The sequence below is a fragment of the Panthera tigris genome, chromosome A3 (assembly GCF_018350195.1).
Source record: "Panthera tigris isolate Pti1 chromosome A3, P.tigris_Pti1_mat1.1, whole genome shotgun sequence".
NCBI classification, from domain to species: Eukaryota; Metazoa; Chordata; class Mammalia; order Carnivora; family Felidae; genus Panthera; species Panthera tigris.
The window spans coordinates 60,395,695-60,412,727 of record NC_056662.1 but is presented as its reverse complement, the minus strand read 5'-3'; the positions used below and the strand labels follow the sequence as shown (position 1 = coordinate 60,412,727).

At 33.6% G+C, this 17,033-nt stretch overlaps 1 protein-coding gene across 8 annotated transcripts in view; it reads right to left on the bottom strand.

The window, feature by feature from the left end:
• The window catches only part of TSGA10 (testis specific 10), a 155,261-nt gene that overhangs the window by 115,703 nt on the left and 22,525 nt on the right, over positions 1-17,033 (bottom strand). For 6 of the 8 annotated variants that reach the window (XM_042981204.1, XM_042981203.1, XM_042981206.1 and 3 more), the window contains 6 exons: positions 13,552-13,617; positions 12,385-12,552; positions 11,824-11,979; positions 7,364-7,534; positions 7,201-7,278; positions 5,780-5,931 (listed from right to left, as the gene is read on the bottom strand). In XM_042981204.1, the coding sequence (XP_042837138.1) occupies positions 5,780-5,931; positions 7,201-7,278; positions 7,364-7,534; positions 11,824-11,979; positions 12,385-12,435 (608 nt within the window). In that variant the 5' untranslated portion in view covers positions 12,436-12,552; positions 13,552-13,617. Of the gene's footprint in view, positions 1-5,779; positions 5,932-7,200; positions 7,279-7,363; positions 7,535-11,823; positions 11,980-12,384; positions 12,553-13,551; positions 13,618-17,033 lie in introns of those variants that run through there. The other 2 variants (XM_042981207.1, XM_042981208.1) reach the window with 2 other exon arrangements.

Sequence of the window (17,033 nt, the reverse complement as noted above, 5' to 3'; positions counted from 1 at the left end):
TACACACCTATAACTAATACATATCAACTACACTTCAATTTTAAAAATGTTTTAAGTAGGGGCGCCTGGGTGGCTCAGTCAGTTAAGCGTCCGACTTCGGCTCAGGTCATGATCTCGCAGTCTGTGGGTTTGAGCCCCGTGTTGGGCTCTGTGCTGACAGCTCAGAGCCTGGAGCCTGTTTCAGATTCTGTGTCTCCCTCTTTCTCTGACCCTCCCCTGTTCATGCTCTCTCTCTCTCTCTGTCTCAGAAATAAATAAATGTTAAAAAATTTTTTTAAATAAAAAATGTTTTCAGTAATAACAGCCTAGAACTTTCCAAAATTAATGTACAGTATCTATAGGCAGAGAACTGTAAAACAAAGATGAAAGAAATCAAAGATCTAAATACATGGAGAAATATTCCATGTTCATGGATTGAAACATCCCATATTAAGATGTCAGTTGTGGAGCACCTGGGTGGCTCAGTGGGTTGAGTGTTCAACTTGTGATTTCGGCTCAGGTCATGATCTCACAGTCGTGAGATCAAGCCCCGTGCTGGGCTCCATGGTGGGCATGGAGCCTGCTTAAGATTCTTTTTCTCCCTGACTCTCTCTGCCCCTCCCTCACTCCCCTCTCTCAAAAAAATTAAAAAATAAAAATAAAATAAAATAAAGATGTCAGTTTTCCCCAACTTGATCTACAGATTCAATGCAAACCCAATTAAAATCTCAGAAAGCTATTTTATAAATATTTATTGTAGAATTAGAGAAACTGATTCTAAATTTTACATGGAAAGGCAAAAGACCAAGAATAGCCAATACATTATTGGCGACAAGAAAGTTGGAGGATTCACAATACCTAGTTTCAAGATTTACAATAAAGCAATAGTAATCAAAACAGCATGGTTTGGCAAAAGAATAAACAAAATAGATCAATGGAACACAATGGAGATCCCAGAAATAGGTCCACACAAATATAAGCAACTGATCTTTGACAAAGGATCAAAGACAACACAGAAAGGGCAGTCTTTCAACAAATGGTGCTGGAACAATTTTAAGACATCCATATGCAATTTAAGTGAACTGAGATACAAACTTTATATCTTTCACAAAAATTAACTCAACATAGATCACTGACTTTAAGCATGAAATGCACAACTATACAACTTCTAGAAGAAAACACAAGAGAAAAATATGTGCACTTGGGTTTGGTTATGTGTTTTTAAACACATTAAACACCAAAAATACTATCCATGAAATAAAAAAGTAAGTTGAACTTTATCAAAATTTAAAATTTCTGCTTTACAAAAGACACTTTTAAAAGAATGAAAAGACAAGGCACAGATAGGGAGAAGATATTTGCAAACCACATCTGATAACAACATGTATTCAAAGGATTCTTAAAATTCAATAGTAAGCAAACAAACAAAACAATTGAAAAATTGGCAAAATACGTAAACAGATACCTTATCAAAGATACAGATGGCAAGTAACAATATGAAAAGATGCTCCACATCATTTGTCATTAGTGAATTGCAAATTAAAACAATGAGATATTGCTACATACTTATTATACCTATTAAAATGGCTAAAATACAAAAATCTGACAATATCAAATGCTGATAAGGATATGGAGCAACAGAAACTCTCATTCATTGCTGGTGAGAATACAAAATAGTACAGTCACTTTGAAAGAGTTGGGCAGTTTCTTATAAAGCTAAATACAGATTTACTCAACAATTCAGTAATTATTCCCCTAGGTATTTACTGATTTGAAAACCTATGTCCACACAAAAACCTACACATGAAAGTTTACAGCAGCTTTATTCATAATTGCCAAAAACTGAAAGCAACCAAGACATCCTTCAATAGGTGCATGAATAAACACACTGTGGTACCTACATCAATGATAAGAAGAAATGAGCTATCCAGTTATGAAAAAAACACAAACGAACCTAAAATGCACATTGCTAAGTGAAAGAAGCTGGTCTGAAAAGGTTGTATACTGTATGATTTCAATTATATGACATTCTTGAAAAGGCGCACAATTCCTCAGCGAGGTGATAAAGATCAAAATCAACAGTAATAAATCATATTGATAATACATACCCATGATACCCTGGATATATATGTACCCTAAAATGGCATTTTACTTTCGTGACCTTTCTCTCAAAAACATATTACCCAGTCTAATCATGAGAAAAACAGAAGACAAATCCCAATTGAGAGACATTCCACAAAATACCTGATCAGTACTCTTCAAAACTGTCAAGTTCATCAAAAACAAGGAAAGTCTGAGACTGTCATAGCCAAGAGAAGCCTAAGAAGACATGACAACTAAATGTAATGTAGTGTCCTGGATGAGATCCTGGAACAGAAAAAGGACATTAGGGGAAAACTAAGGAAATCTGAATAAAAGTATGGACTTCAGTCAATAATAATGCATCAAGTAATAGATTCTTTAATCGTAACAAATGTAATGTACTAATGTAAGATATTAATAACAGAGGAAATTGGGTGTGAGGTAAGTAGGAACTCTACCATCTTCACAATTGCTCTGTAAATCTAAAACTGCTCTAAAATACAAAGTTTATCTTTAAAAACAACTGTATTTTCATATACAAGCAATAAAAATCAGAAAGTAAAATTTTAAATTTCCATTTATAACAGCATCAAAAAATAGGAAATACTCAGAGATAAATCTGACAAAAAAAGAAGTACGAGAACACTCTAAAAACTATAAAACATTGCTGAGGGAAATTAAAGATGTAAAGAATGGAAAGACACACTGTATTTATGAGTGGGAACACTTGATATTCTAGATGTCAGTGTCCCCCAGTTCCAATCAAATTCCCAAGCAGGCTTTTTTTGTATACACTGTGAAGCTGATTCTAAAATTAAAATAAAATACAAAGGAACTAGAATAGCCAAAACTACTTTGAGAAAGAACAAAGTTAAAGACTAACATTACCTAATGTGAAGACTTTAAAAATAAAACCAAAGTAATCAGGCAGGTAGTATTGGAATCAAGATATATAAACAGATCCATCAAGCAAAACAGATCTTCAAGAAACAGACCTACACATATATGGACAACTGACTTTCTACAAAGGCACAAAAACAATTCACTATGGAAAGGATAGTTTTATAATAAGTGGTATTGGAACATTTGGTTATCATTATGCAAAAAAAAAAAAAAAAGTGAACTTTGATTTATATCCTGTGTACTAAACACAAAAACTTTGAAATGGATCACAGATTTAAATGTTAAATTTTAATGTTAAACTGCTAGAATAAAACACAGAAGAAAAATATTACCTTAGCCCTGATAACAATTTCTTTAAAAGAATACAAAAAGCTGGATAAAATTTTTAAAAAATCAATAAACTTCACTTAATCAAAATGAAAAACATTTGCTCATTAAAAGACATTTAATAAAAAGGCAAGCCACAGGCTGGAAGAAAATATTTGCAAAATACATGTGACACAGGACTTACAATATAGAAAGGACTTTTACAACTTGATAGTAATTTAAACAATTCAATAAAAGTGTGCAAAAGATTGAACAGACACTAAAGAAGACAAATGTATGGCATGTAAGCACATGTACAGATGCTCAAAATCATTGGTTATTACGGAAGGCAAATTAAAACCATAAAACCTACCTAATAGAATGTTAAAGATTAAAAAGATAATGCACACCAAGTGTTGGTGAGGCTATGTAACACCTGGAACACTTATACACTACTGGTACAAATGTAAAATAAAATAATACAACCACTTTGGAAAGCAGTTTAATGGTTTCTTTAAAAGTTAAACATATAAACATCACAAGACTCAGTCACTATACTCTTAGGTATTTATCCAAGAAAAATAAAAGCTTATGTCCATACAAAGACTCGTATAAGCATGTACATGAAAGTTTTATTTTTTATAGTCCAAAACTGGAAACAACCAAAATGTCCATGAGGTTTATTCATACAATGGAATAAACTACTGATTATATAACATAGATAAATTTCAAAATAATTATGCTGAGGGAAGGCAGCCCAATAAAAGAATATATACTACATGATTTTATTTATATAACATTTTAGAAAATCCAAGCAAATCTCTATAACAGAAAATAAATCAGTGGTCGTCCAGAGATTGGCAGAATAAGTTAGAGGTTACAGAGGGGCAGGAGGAAACTTTTGGGAATGATGGATAAGGCCACTATCTTGACTGTGCTACAGGTATATACATATGTCAAAACAAGCTAAACACTTTTAAAAATATGTGCAGTTTACTGTATGTATGTCAATTAGACTCTAATAACACTGTTAAAAGAAAACAAGTGTATGCAAAAACCCTCAGAAGTATTATACTTCTATCTGTTAGAATATTTTAATAAACTACTTTCAAGGAACTTTTAATGACACAGGAAAATGCTTATGATATACAATTAAATGAAACTGGCCAACATCAATTGCACAGAAAGTTTATATAATATGGATGGAAATATTTCTGATTAGAAAGAGACCTATATTAATGATAGTTTTCTTACAGAATCATGGATGATTTAAATTTTCTTTACCCTTTTCTCTATTTTCCAAGGTTTTCTTTGTTGTTGTCATCTTATTTTATTATTTTTATTTTACCCAAGGCTGCAATATCCTTTTAAACAGGAAATTAAAAAATAAATGAAGCGAGGGGCACCTGGGTGGCTTAGTTGGTTAAGTGTCTGACTTCGGCTCAGGTCACAATCTCGTGGTTTGTGAGTTCAAGCCCCACATTGGTCTCCCTGCTATCTCAGCACGGACCCTGCCTTGGATCCTCTATCCCCCTTTCTCTGCCCCTCCTCCGCTTGCTCTCTGTCTCTCTCAAAACAAATAAATCAACTTTAAAGTAAATGAATGAATGAGTGAATCAATGAATGAAAAAAATTTGAGTGATTATCTATCCTGACAAGTGATTTCAACATATGTACTACAGACCCATGAATGAATGATTGAATGAATGAATGAATGAATGAAGGGAAAAAATTTGAGTGATTATCTATCCTGACAAGTGGTGTAAAAATATGTACCACAGATCCTTGAAAGATCAAACAGGAGACTCTTGGAACTCTTATGTGAACCAAGAATTATCTGTAGACTTAAAAATATATTTCACACTCCTATGAACAACTATTTTTCAAATATTCACAGACGCACTGCAATTCAAGATTACTGAATCTGTAAAACTCTATTTTTCACATCAGCAGATACTAAAAGTAAAATTCCTAACATGGAGGTCTTCAAAAACTTATTCCCCTTTTTTATTTTTAATATGAAATTATTGTCAAATTGGTTTCCATACAACACCCAGTGCTCATCCCAACACGTGCCCTCCTCAATGCCCATCACCAACTTTGGCATATCTTTTGCTATCATACCAGTCAGTATATAGGAAGGGCTAAGTACCCACGTGGCCTTCAATTAACAGAAGTGCCAATACATGTTCTTACACATTCAAACACCAAAGTCAAATATGCTCTATACCCAGAAGGACTTTGTAAAAGCTATGTCAGTTAAATATTAAGGCTTTATGCAAATGTAAGATGAAGATTACTGGAAGTTTGATTCCTAGTTAAATATGGCATTACTAGTCTGTAAGTGATCTTGGGAAAAATCATTTAATGTGTGCTGAGGTTTCTACAATTGCTTCATAATAATCCTCTCAGAAATTAAAGTCAACAAATAACTTAATTATCATTATAAAATACACTATAAAAACAGATCTAGTAGTTAAACTACTTGTTTAAAGGTAATTTAGTTTACCTCAAAGAATTATTCTCTGCCTTTTGTCTTCCAAGTTCACTTTCTGTATCCATTGCCTTCCTTGCTAGTGATTTCATTTCTTTTTCCACAGTGGTTATGGTTTCCTTCATCAAAGTCATGTTTGACATTTGCTCCATACGTTCATCATCAAGCTATACAAGTAGAATGACAAGGTTACTGCCATCACTAACAAAATCTTCCTAAAGAGACATCCTCTCTTTGTACAAACTGGCATATGACAAGATTTACACTAGGAGATGATCAGATGAGACCTGAATATTGTGGGAGGCTGTATGGACAAGGTATTGTGGAGCAGGAGCGAGAATAAGCCACTGCACGGCCTGTGCATAATGCCTATCACAGTATATGTATCTATATGTTCAATCTGGTTCATTTTGAATGTAGCATATGTATCTTATTTGCAAAAAGATTTATTTGTTGTTCAACATTAATAAGATAGACATATAAAGTGGAACTATGAAAAAAAATGTTTTCCTCTCCTGAGTAATGCTTTTTCTTTCTCTTTATAACAACATTGACAAATTTATAAATATATTCAATTAAACCTGGTAACAGAAAAGCAACTTCCCCTAATTGTTTATATAGTCATAACATATCAAATATATATTCATAGCATCTCAAATCCTTGACTACTAAAAAAGCGATGCTTCACATTTAAATTGTTTAAATATATTATTCTCTTGTTGGAGCTGTACATGCCACAAATTATAATCACTAATTGTTGAATCTGAAAGAGCAGCCAGTTTGTTATCACTAGGAGATAGATGCCCATTCATTGTTTAGCCACACATGTAATCCCAGGAGACAGTGCATCTGAATCAAGGGCATAAGAAACTGGAGTAATCTTGTCTCGGCCACATAACAGCTGTATGATCTTTCCTTTCTGTACTAAATTCCTCTCTACTTATCTGTGACATAGAGATGGTAATAATACCTACTTCCTGGCAAATAAATAAATAAATAAATAAATAAATAAATAAATAAATTGTTTAAATATATTATTCTCATTAATTTTCATTCCATAATAATTTTCTCTACCTTAGCTACTCTTTAGGTAGAATAAGCCAGTTTCTCTGTATCTGGCAATGTTATCTTTAATGAAATAAGGAGATGAGAAAGTTGCTAACATCCCTGAGAATGCATCCCTAATGGGTTGTTGTTTTTTTTTTTAAAGAACACACTTTGCAACCTAACACAAAAAACTTTACTTACATATTTTTTTGGAAGAAAATAAACAATGAGAAGGTGATAATTTATACCATACATACCACCTTAAATATTTTAGGACTACAAACATTGTCTTAGAAAAATGAAAGAACCTCTCTGAATATAGAAAAAAAGAGAAAGGGGGAAGCCACTGACAGTTTATAGCCAAAAGCACAACAGTGATGTTTCTTTACGTTATGAACTGTACACTCCAGCTCCTCTATCCTTTGTTCCAAGTGAGCCTTCTCATTAAATGCTGTCTCTTGGGCAATCTGTTAAAAAAAAAAAAAAAAAAATGTTTTCAATGTTGCTGCACTATGTTTCACAAATGGTCACACAGATAAAATTCGTCCAAACCTTTAGCCTTTCCCTCAGGCTATCTCGTTCTGTGGTCATTCTTCGTAAATCAGTGAAGGCCACATCTCTTTCAGTCTCCACCCGTCGGAGGATGGCATGTGCTGTTGTTGATTTAGGAGACTTACAGTTTTTCATCATTTCTCGTCGAAGTCGGGCAATTTCTTCCTGTGCCTATTATTTAAATGCAAGACTTCTATTTAACAAAGCTTTGGAATAGACATAAATATAGCTATCTTATATCCAGCCAGTTAAAATACAAACCATATATAAAAATGCATACAACAGGATAATGTTTTTTAATGAGTTTATACAAATAAACTCAAATGATGTCCAAAAATGCAAGTGAATGTATAATTAGAAGTTTGGTTTATAATATTTTTGCCAAAAATTTTTTAAAATTAATTTAGAGGCAGTCAATGCAAGACAGAATGTTTTACTAAGAAATAGATATGTATTACTACATCCATTTTGTGATATAAATTTGAATTCGCAAAATTCAGGTAGAATACAGTTGTTTTTGTTTTTGTTGTTTTGAGGGGAAGGGGCAGAGAGAGAGGGAGCCTGTCAAGAAGACTCTACACCCAGAGAAGAGCCTGACTCTGGACTTGATCTCCTGACTGTGAGATCATGACCTAAGCCAAAATCAAGAGTCAGATGCTTAACCGAGTGAGCCACCCAGGCACTCCCAGGTAGAATACAATTTTAATAAATATTAGTGTTCCTGTCTTTCTCTACAAAAATATATAAGCCATTTCCATGTTCTGGCTACTTTTACCCTGAAAGAAAGGCCCATCAATCCTTACCAACAACCCGACATACTCTCACACACTTGTTCAACCACCCTCAGGTCCCAAACCTATTCCACACCTAAAGATAATTTCATCTCCTACTTTGCTGCTCAAATCCCTAATCTTCCTTCCTCTTGATTTTGATTGCTACCTGTTCAGCTGGTCTCCAAGTCTCAGAGGAAGATGTATTACCTCCCAATTTCCACAGCTAAGACTTCACCAGAATCCTGGACCTCATCTCCTGAAATGTCTTCTAAGATACTCCTGACTCAATTACAGTTAACCCATGAACAACATGGGTTTGAATTGATACAAAGGTCCACTTATACACAGATTTTTTTCAATAAATACAGTATAGTACTATAAATGTATTTTCTCCTCCTTATGATTTTCTTAATAACATTGTGTGTATATATATACACAATATATGTACATAAATGTATGTGTATATATATGTACACACAATATGTACATACATATATATATATATGTACATATATAAGAGATGTGTTAGTTGATTTTGTGTTATTGGTAAAGCTCCTGGTCAACAGTAGATTATTAGTAATTAAGTTTTGGGGAAGTCAAAACTTAGATCTCCAACTGTGCAGGAGGATTGACATCCCTAGCCCTGCCTTGTTCAAGACACAACTATATAATTATTTCCTCTCACTTTGAATAGCACCCTCTCCACTAGCTCTTTCTCCCCTGCCTTCAGCCATGGCACAAGGCTCCCATATCACGAAAAACTGTCACTAAATCTTGCTGTCCACTTACCATCCTGTTATCTCTTTTGCATTGGCATATAATTTTTTTTAAGCACCATGGTCTGTACCCATTGCCTGTTCTTCAGCACCTACTCTCCCATTCCAGTGTAACCTGGCTCCTATACCTACCATTTTGCAGAATTTCATCTAATGACCTCACCAAATGGCCTTTCCTCAGCTCCTGTTTTTGATATTTGGCAACATTTGACATTGTCTTTAACACACTCTTTGAGATTCTTTCCTCTTTTGGGCTTAATATTGTTCTACCTTAGTTTTCTGTCTTTATCTCTTTCAAAGCTCCTCTACCAATTAAATAAAATGTCCCAACATAACATCTTGACTTCTCTGTTCCTCTATAGCTTTCTCATTCAGAGACCTCATCCACTCTGAAGGCCCAAAACTGACCTCTAAGCAGATGAATTACCCATCTACATATTCAGCTCTTACCTCTCTCCCCACTCCAGTCCCACGTTTCTTTCTGCCTGAATGCAATTACTTTCTGAATGTACAACCATCATCTTACTCCATCTGTCTGAAACCAACACATTTTTTCCCTCAAGTCACCAATGGCTTTACTATTTCTTTTTCTACTACCACAGTTCTTCAGTCATTCAAAAAACAATTTCAGTCTCGGGGCGCCTGGGTGGCTCAGTCAGTTAAGTGTCCAACCTTGGCTCAGGTCATGATCTCAGAGTTTGGGAGTTCAAGCTCCGCATCAGGCTCTGTGCTGATAGCTCAGGGGCTAGAGCCTGCTTCAGATTCTGTGTGTGTGTGTCTCTCTCTACCGCTTTCCTGCTTGCGCTCTGTGTCTCTCTCTCAAAAGTAAAAATAATACATGTTAAAAAAAAAATTAAAAAACAAAAAAGAATTTCAGTCAGTTACATTCATCCCCTCTTTTTGCTAAAACCAAATCTTCTCAAGGTTTCCTTTATAGTGTCTTTTACACCTGTCTCTATCCTTATTTCAACAGATAGCACCCTAACTTACTTTGTGTTTCTTTGTTTAGGTTTATTTATTTTGAGAGAGACAGAGAGCATGAGCGGGGAGGGGCAGAGAGAGAGAGAGAGACAGAGAATCCCAAGCAGGCTCCGCACTATCAGCACAGAGCCCAACACAGGGCTTGAACTCATGAACTGTGAGATCATAACCTGAGCTGAAACCAAGAGATGGCCGCTCAACCAACTAAGCTACCCAGGCACCTCCCATCCCCGCCACCACCACTGGTCAGATTAGTTCTTAATGCCTCATGAACAGACTGCTTTCACAGCCTTCTAAAAAGTCCACAGTTTCTCCTTCCTCCAATTCTCTTGAAAGAAAAATTGTTATATAAAAAGATAACAGATTATGAAAAAAAATAATATAAAATTGTTAACAGGTTAAAATTGTAAAAATGTGGCTTTGGTCATTTCTTCTCTAAAAATAACCAGATTGCCAGTGCTTATAAAGCAAAGTATAAACCCCGTGTAAGACCCATTGAAGAGCTTCTACCATGTACTCAAGAAGTTGGCAAACTACGTAAAGCTCACAGGCCAAATCTAACCCGCCTCCTGTTTTTGTAGGTCTGTGGGCTGAGAATGTTTTTTATGTTCTTTAATGATTAAAAAAAAGCAAAAGAAGATTTCAAAATATGTATAATAAGTGAAAATAATGATATTCAAATTTCTGTATCCAAAAGTAAAAGTTATACTGTATATAGTTATATGCAAAAGTTATATTGTAACACAGCCAAAAATTTGTAGATTGTCCAAAGCTACTTTCATACTACAACACAGTTCAATAGCGGTGATAAATTGCACGGCCTGCAGAGCCCAAGATATTTATTTTCTGGGCCTTTACGGAAAAGGTTTGCAGACCCCTGCTCTAGTCCAATTTATCTCTCAAGCCTTAGCTCCCTCTTACTCCAATGGCACAAATTAGTCTTAAATTGATCCATTTATCTACTCATTTTCCTGCCTTTGTTCTTTGCCTCACACAATTCCTTTAGTCTGGAATGTTCCTTCTTACCCCTTTCAAGATAACAGGAACTCCATTCTTCCTTCAGGACTCAAATTCCAGATCATCTAGCAAAGATTTCCTTGATCACAACAACTAAGAAATACCCACTTCTTTTATTTCTTACAATACCTTCTAGACTACTTATGCTAAAGTAACAAAAAGTAAATATAAGACAATATATCTCCCCCGATAAATTGCAAACATAGAAAGCAATGTTCATATTTTATCATTTTTTTCTCTCTTAGAGTGGCAAGCAGTAATTCTTAATAAAATGTATTTTTATTTAAAATTTATTTACTTAAATTTAAATTTAAAATTTGTTTTATTAAAATAAAATTTTATTTATTTATTTTAATATTTTATTGATTTTATTCTTAAAATAAAATTATGTTGGTGATTTATGGGGTTTAATATTTGTTGAGTAAATAAGCTATATGATTAATAAGGACTATATGTATATAACTTTAAGCTACAAATAGAGATAAACTACAAACTGATCTTACTCTCCTAAATTAAGCAAATTATATGTCAGCTCCTAAAGTGACTGACAGTACATCTAGTGATGTTAGCGTTTTCTAACCCTAAAATCAAAATCTTTTTACCTTGAACTCACCATCCCCTATCATTTAACACGTTTCTCATTTCCCATGCCCAAAATCAGACTATTTCTATGCATATATATGATCTTTTTTGGATATGGGAATAATGTGTGTGCGTGTGTGTGTATGTACACATACACTTATTGTATTGGAAATATATTACGTTTCATTAAGAATATCTTAAGAACGAAGGTAATTCCCAAATGTTAGTTGATCAATTTGGCAGATTTAAGCATTCTTATCGAACTTAAAGAATTACATATATTTAGAACTGAATATTTTTACTTAGGTATTTTCTTTATAAATAAGTTTACCTGTTCATAAAGAAGAAAGGTCTTGTCTCTCTCAGATGTAAGAACCTTGACATTACCCTGAATTTCTGCCAAATGACGCTCATATTTTTCCAGCATGCATTTAAGTTCTTCACGGTCTCTTGTTGTCTTCAAAAGCTCTACATCACAGTTTGTACCCTGCAATTATTATACAAGAAATTTGAAATTCTTCTTGACATGTGCTTTTAAGGAAATGGTGCCACTAAGAGCAGTACATGATCTCTACTCAAGCAAAAATGACTATATAATGAAAGGAAATGATGAAAAAAAAAAGTTTAAAAAAATCACTTCTCTTTTAAACAGCTTCATCCCAAATTGGTCCATATTTATCTGATTACTTCCCAACCCCTACTAACACTGGGGATAAAGAACCAATTTCACTGGTCCACTGTGCTATCAAAGAGACTGCTGTCTCTCCCAATTTTTTGATACACCAATTCATACCAAATCAAAATAAATTATTTCCATATTAGGTAAATCAAAGAATAAAAATCAGTGTTCAAACAATGAACTCCAAAATACTTACAAATTACCAAAACCTACCCGAGAAGATGGAGACGGGCGTCTTGGACTTTTAGATCTACTTCTGATCATCTTTCTCAAATTTTGAGCTTCACTCTTGTAATAATCTCTGTCTGCTTCTAAAGTCTTGACAAAGGAATCAAGTCTAGAAGGAGATTTATTTTGTGCTTTTTCAGTCTCTAAAATTATCTTGCCAAGGAGGAAAAAATTAGGTCATTATTTCAAGCAAAACTATAGCATTATTTTCTAAATGCAAGTTGAATAAACAGGATCCTTAAAAATAATAAATTTGGTATTTTAAAGATAATTCATCAATATTCTTTAAAAAGCAGTTAGATACCTTCTTTTTCCAGCATTTCTGAATTTACTATATTTTTGTTTAACCGAAAGTACCCCTAAATTTAGTCAATAATTTTAAGAAAAATGGTAAAGAAATTTTGGAAAGGCCAGAAATATCCACAGATCTAATTACAAGTCCTAGAAATTGAATTAATTTGCTGAGAAAACTTGTATGCTAACATTAAAGCATCTGTTCACACCATCTATGTTCAATAATTTTTCAATAAATGAATAAATTAAATGAATGCTATATATGGTATACTTGTAGGCACTTTCAAGTACATTCCCACTCACTTTAATGTGTTTAGAAGCTTTTGTTTGTTTTTCATAATCTTTATTGTACTAATACTTTATTGGGAGAAAATTACAGATATACTTTCAGAGAGAGTGTTTTAAATATTTCAAATGATGACAAACTATCTAAACAGAGCAGTTTCACTTTGCATTGTTAGGTAAAGAAAACATATTACTCAGAATTAAGTTTTAATATTTGACTTAATATTTATTACTAACGGGAATAAGCTAATGTGTAAACAAATGCATCTTATATTTTGAGAATCAAATTACTCACAGTCATCATTTTAAATCATGTAAAGCTAAGGGCACTAATAGAACCAACCAAAAGTTCTCTCCACCTCTAGGAAAGAAAGGTGCAATGATGAAATGGAGCGAGAACACTGATACTTTTACAGATGGGAAATGCCCCTGTGCATCAGAGTACTAATTTTAGAAAACAGATATTTTTTATCGTTCACAAAATACATGAGAGCTAAAACACATGTACCATTTGTTTGTAGTCTTACTAATACAAATGATTCCTCAACACACATTTATGAAAAATGCACTTACAGATCTAAGCCTTTTTATTGTATCTTCCAATACTATTATATTATTTTGCTGGCAAATGAGTTCAATCTGAAAAGACAGAAAAAATTGTTATTTAAATTTAAAATATTTGAACAGATTTAGCTAAAAAGAGAACATCAAAAAGGGAAGCCACTTGTAATAACAGGCGTTGTACGAATGTGGAGCAAAAGAAACCCTCTTGCACTGTTGCTGGGAATGCAAACTGGTGTAGCCACTGTGGCAAACAGATGGAAGTTCCCAAAAAAATTAAAAATAGAACTACTTTACAATCCAATAATCGCACTACTGGGTATTTACCCAAAAAATACAAAAACACTAATTCGAAGGGATACATGTACCATTTCTTGCAGCATTACCTGCAATAGCCAAGTGATGAAAGCAACCAAATTGTCCGTCAATAGATGAATGGATAAAGAAGATGTAATGTACACACACACACACACACACACACACACACACACACACTAGAATATTATTCAGCCATAAAAAATGAAGTCTTCCCATTTGCAACAACATGGATGGAGCTAGAGAGTATAATGCTAAGTGAAGTAAGTCAGAGAAAGATAAATACCACATGATCTCGCTTGTATGTGGAATTTAAGAAACAAAACAAATGAACAAAGGGAAAAAAGAGAAAGAGAGACAAACCAAGAAACAGACTCTTAACCACAGAAAACAAACTGATGGTTAGCAGAGGGGAAGTGAGTGGGGATGGGTGAAAAAGAGGATGGGGATTAAAGAGTACACTAACCATGACCAAAAAAAATTTTCTTTAATTTTTTAAAAAGGAAGCCACTTAAAAATAAAAACATGTAATGAATATTTTACAAAATAAAAGATAATCTACCCCTTTCTGTTCACCTACCTTTAGATGGTAAAAGAACATAGCATGAAATATAGCAGTTCTTTTGTATTACCAGTTTGGTATGAAATATTAATTGGTTATATTTTACCAAATTACTCTCTATAAACCACAACAAAATATTAATACTACTTATAATTCTGAAGATGAAAATAGGGAAGAGATAAAAGAATTAGTAGGATAAAAGTTTTCCGATATCACTAAAGTCATAAGTGATTGCTTTCTCTTCTGAACTCTTCTAATAGGTTAGTTCAATCAAACCTATAAAACACTTTTGGTATCAGTTTTAGGACATTGAACATACCCAGTCTTACAGTATAGTCATCTATAGTCATATATTGAGTATATGACTAGATTGTAGGTTTCTGGAGGACAGTGACTATGTTTTTATTCAAAGATCCATTTGCTATAATCTATATGCTATAAATTAGCTTATTAGTTTAACAAATTTATTTCTCAATTCATAAACCTCTCCCTCATTATTCTAAACTGTTTCCTGTTTTATTTTAAATTTGACTTTTCTGTAATTATTGCTCCTCATTTGTTCTTTAGGCCCAAGTTCTTTTCTAAGATTTCTCTGGCAATCATATTTTTGTAATTTATGAAATATTAAGGGTTGTTATGGTATGAAACAAAATTCATGTACAGTTTGGATAAGTTTATATAGTTTTGGATAGACAATTTTCAATGCTTTAATTTATACTATTATGTAGACACCAAAAAGAAATGGATCTATATTACATATAAAGGTGTCCATATTAAATTAACTATAAAAACTCATAGAGCCAAAAATTTTGTTTGCTGTAAAAAGAAAATTTATATACACATAACCTAGATACAGATGGAGCAAACCAGTAATATTTAAACTGAAGATTATGTCTAATCATAGCAAGGTGTGATTCCAGTAAATGTTATTTTCTTCATTATACTCTTCTATATGGACTGAAATTTCTATAAGCAGCATATATTACTTTTATAGACATAAAAAACATAATGCTGATTCCACTCTGAAAAATTAATTTAGGGGTACCCAGCTGACTCAGTTGATAGAACATGTGACTCTTGATCTTGGGGTTTTAAGTTTGAGCCCACATTGGGTGTAGAGATTACTTAAAAATAAAAACAAAATTATAACTGGCCCAAGAGAAAAGATGCTAACCCAGTGTTTTCATTTATTTGACAATTGATTAATGAGGACCTACTATGTGCCTGACAATGTGTTATATGCTGGGGACAGTAAGGAATAAAATAGACAAAAACCTCTGCCCTCATGGAACTTACATTCTAGTTGAAAAGAGAAAAATAAAATATGTAAAAATAAATATGTAAATAGATAGTTACTGTGTTATTCAAACAATACATGAGCATTCACATCTGTTCTAGGCACTTCAGACAAAAACGTTAAAAAAAATAGACAAAGATCCCTGTCTTTGGGCCAACCTTACATTCTAGCTGAGTAGACAATAAAACATAAACCTAACAAATAAATTATGCAGTAATGTAGGGGGAAAAAAGAGCAGAGTTAAGGATACTGGGAGTTTTATGAAGGAATAGTTTGGAATTTTAATAGGGTTAGCAGATAAGTCCTCATTGAAAAGTGACCTGTGAGCAAAGAGAAAGGGGGTCAACCATATAAAAATCTAGAAGAACATTTCAGGCAGAAGATACGACTATAGCAAATGTCCTAAAGCAAAAGAATGTCTGCCAAATTCCAAGGAATAGTAAGGAGGCTAGTGTGGCTGGAGTAGAGTGTAGATAGGGGAAAGTAGCTGGACAATGCTGTGGAGAAAAATAAAGCATGGGAGGAAGAGGAGAACTAAGCATGCAGGGAAGGGACAAAGAACTTAATAGCCTTTACACTTCATCTTCCACATGGTCAATCGTGAAATATTTTTGATTGATTGAATCAAACATAAATGTAACAATAATGACAAGAGCTACCAAAGTTCCAGTCCAATAATAACCCTTAGGTTAATTAAAATATAAATTGTGTGAAGGAACTAGTAGTGGTAAAATTGCAATTCTGCTTATTTCAAAAAATTATGTTCAATTAGCTGGGAAACACTGTATTATTAAGATATAAATGATTAAAAAAAAACCTCAAGATGAGAAGATAAAAGGAGACATGTAATTGGGGTGGTTTTAAAATATGTCTACAAATTTTGATATTCCTTCCTTCAAAACATGGAGCTTAATTTCTTCCCCCCCTAATTATACTTAGTAACTCATTTCTAATGAACAGGATGTGATGGTATGTAACCATTGAGATTAGCTCATAATAGGCATTGCAGATTCCTCCTTTCTGTCTCTCTTGGATGACTGGCTCAGAGAGAAGTCAGCTGACATAAATACATCACACAACCTTAGGGAGAGGTGCACCTGTCAAGGAAGTGAGGTTTCCCCCCAAAAGCCAACAGTCATCTGAGTAAGTTTTCTTAAAAGCAAATCCTCTGAGGTGCCTGAGTGGCTCAGTCAGTGAAGTGTCCAACTCTTGATTACAGGTCAAGTCATGCATCTCACAGAGCCTGGAGTCAGGCTCTGCACTGACAGCACAGAGCCTGCTTGGGATTCTCTCTCTTCTCTCTTTCTCTGCTCCTCCCCC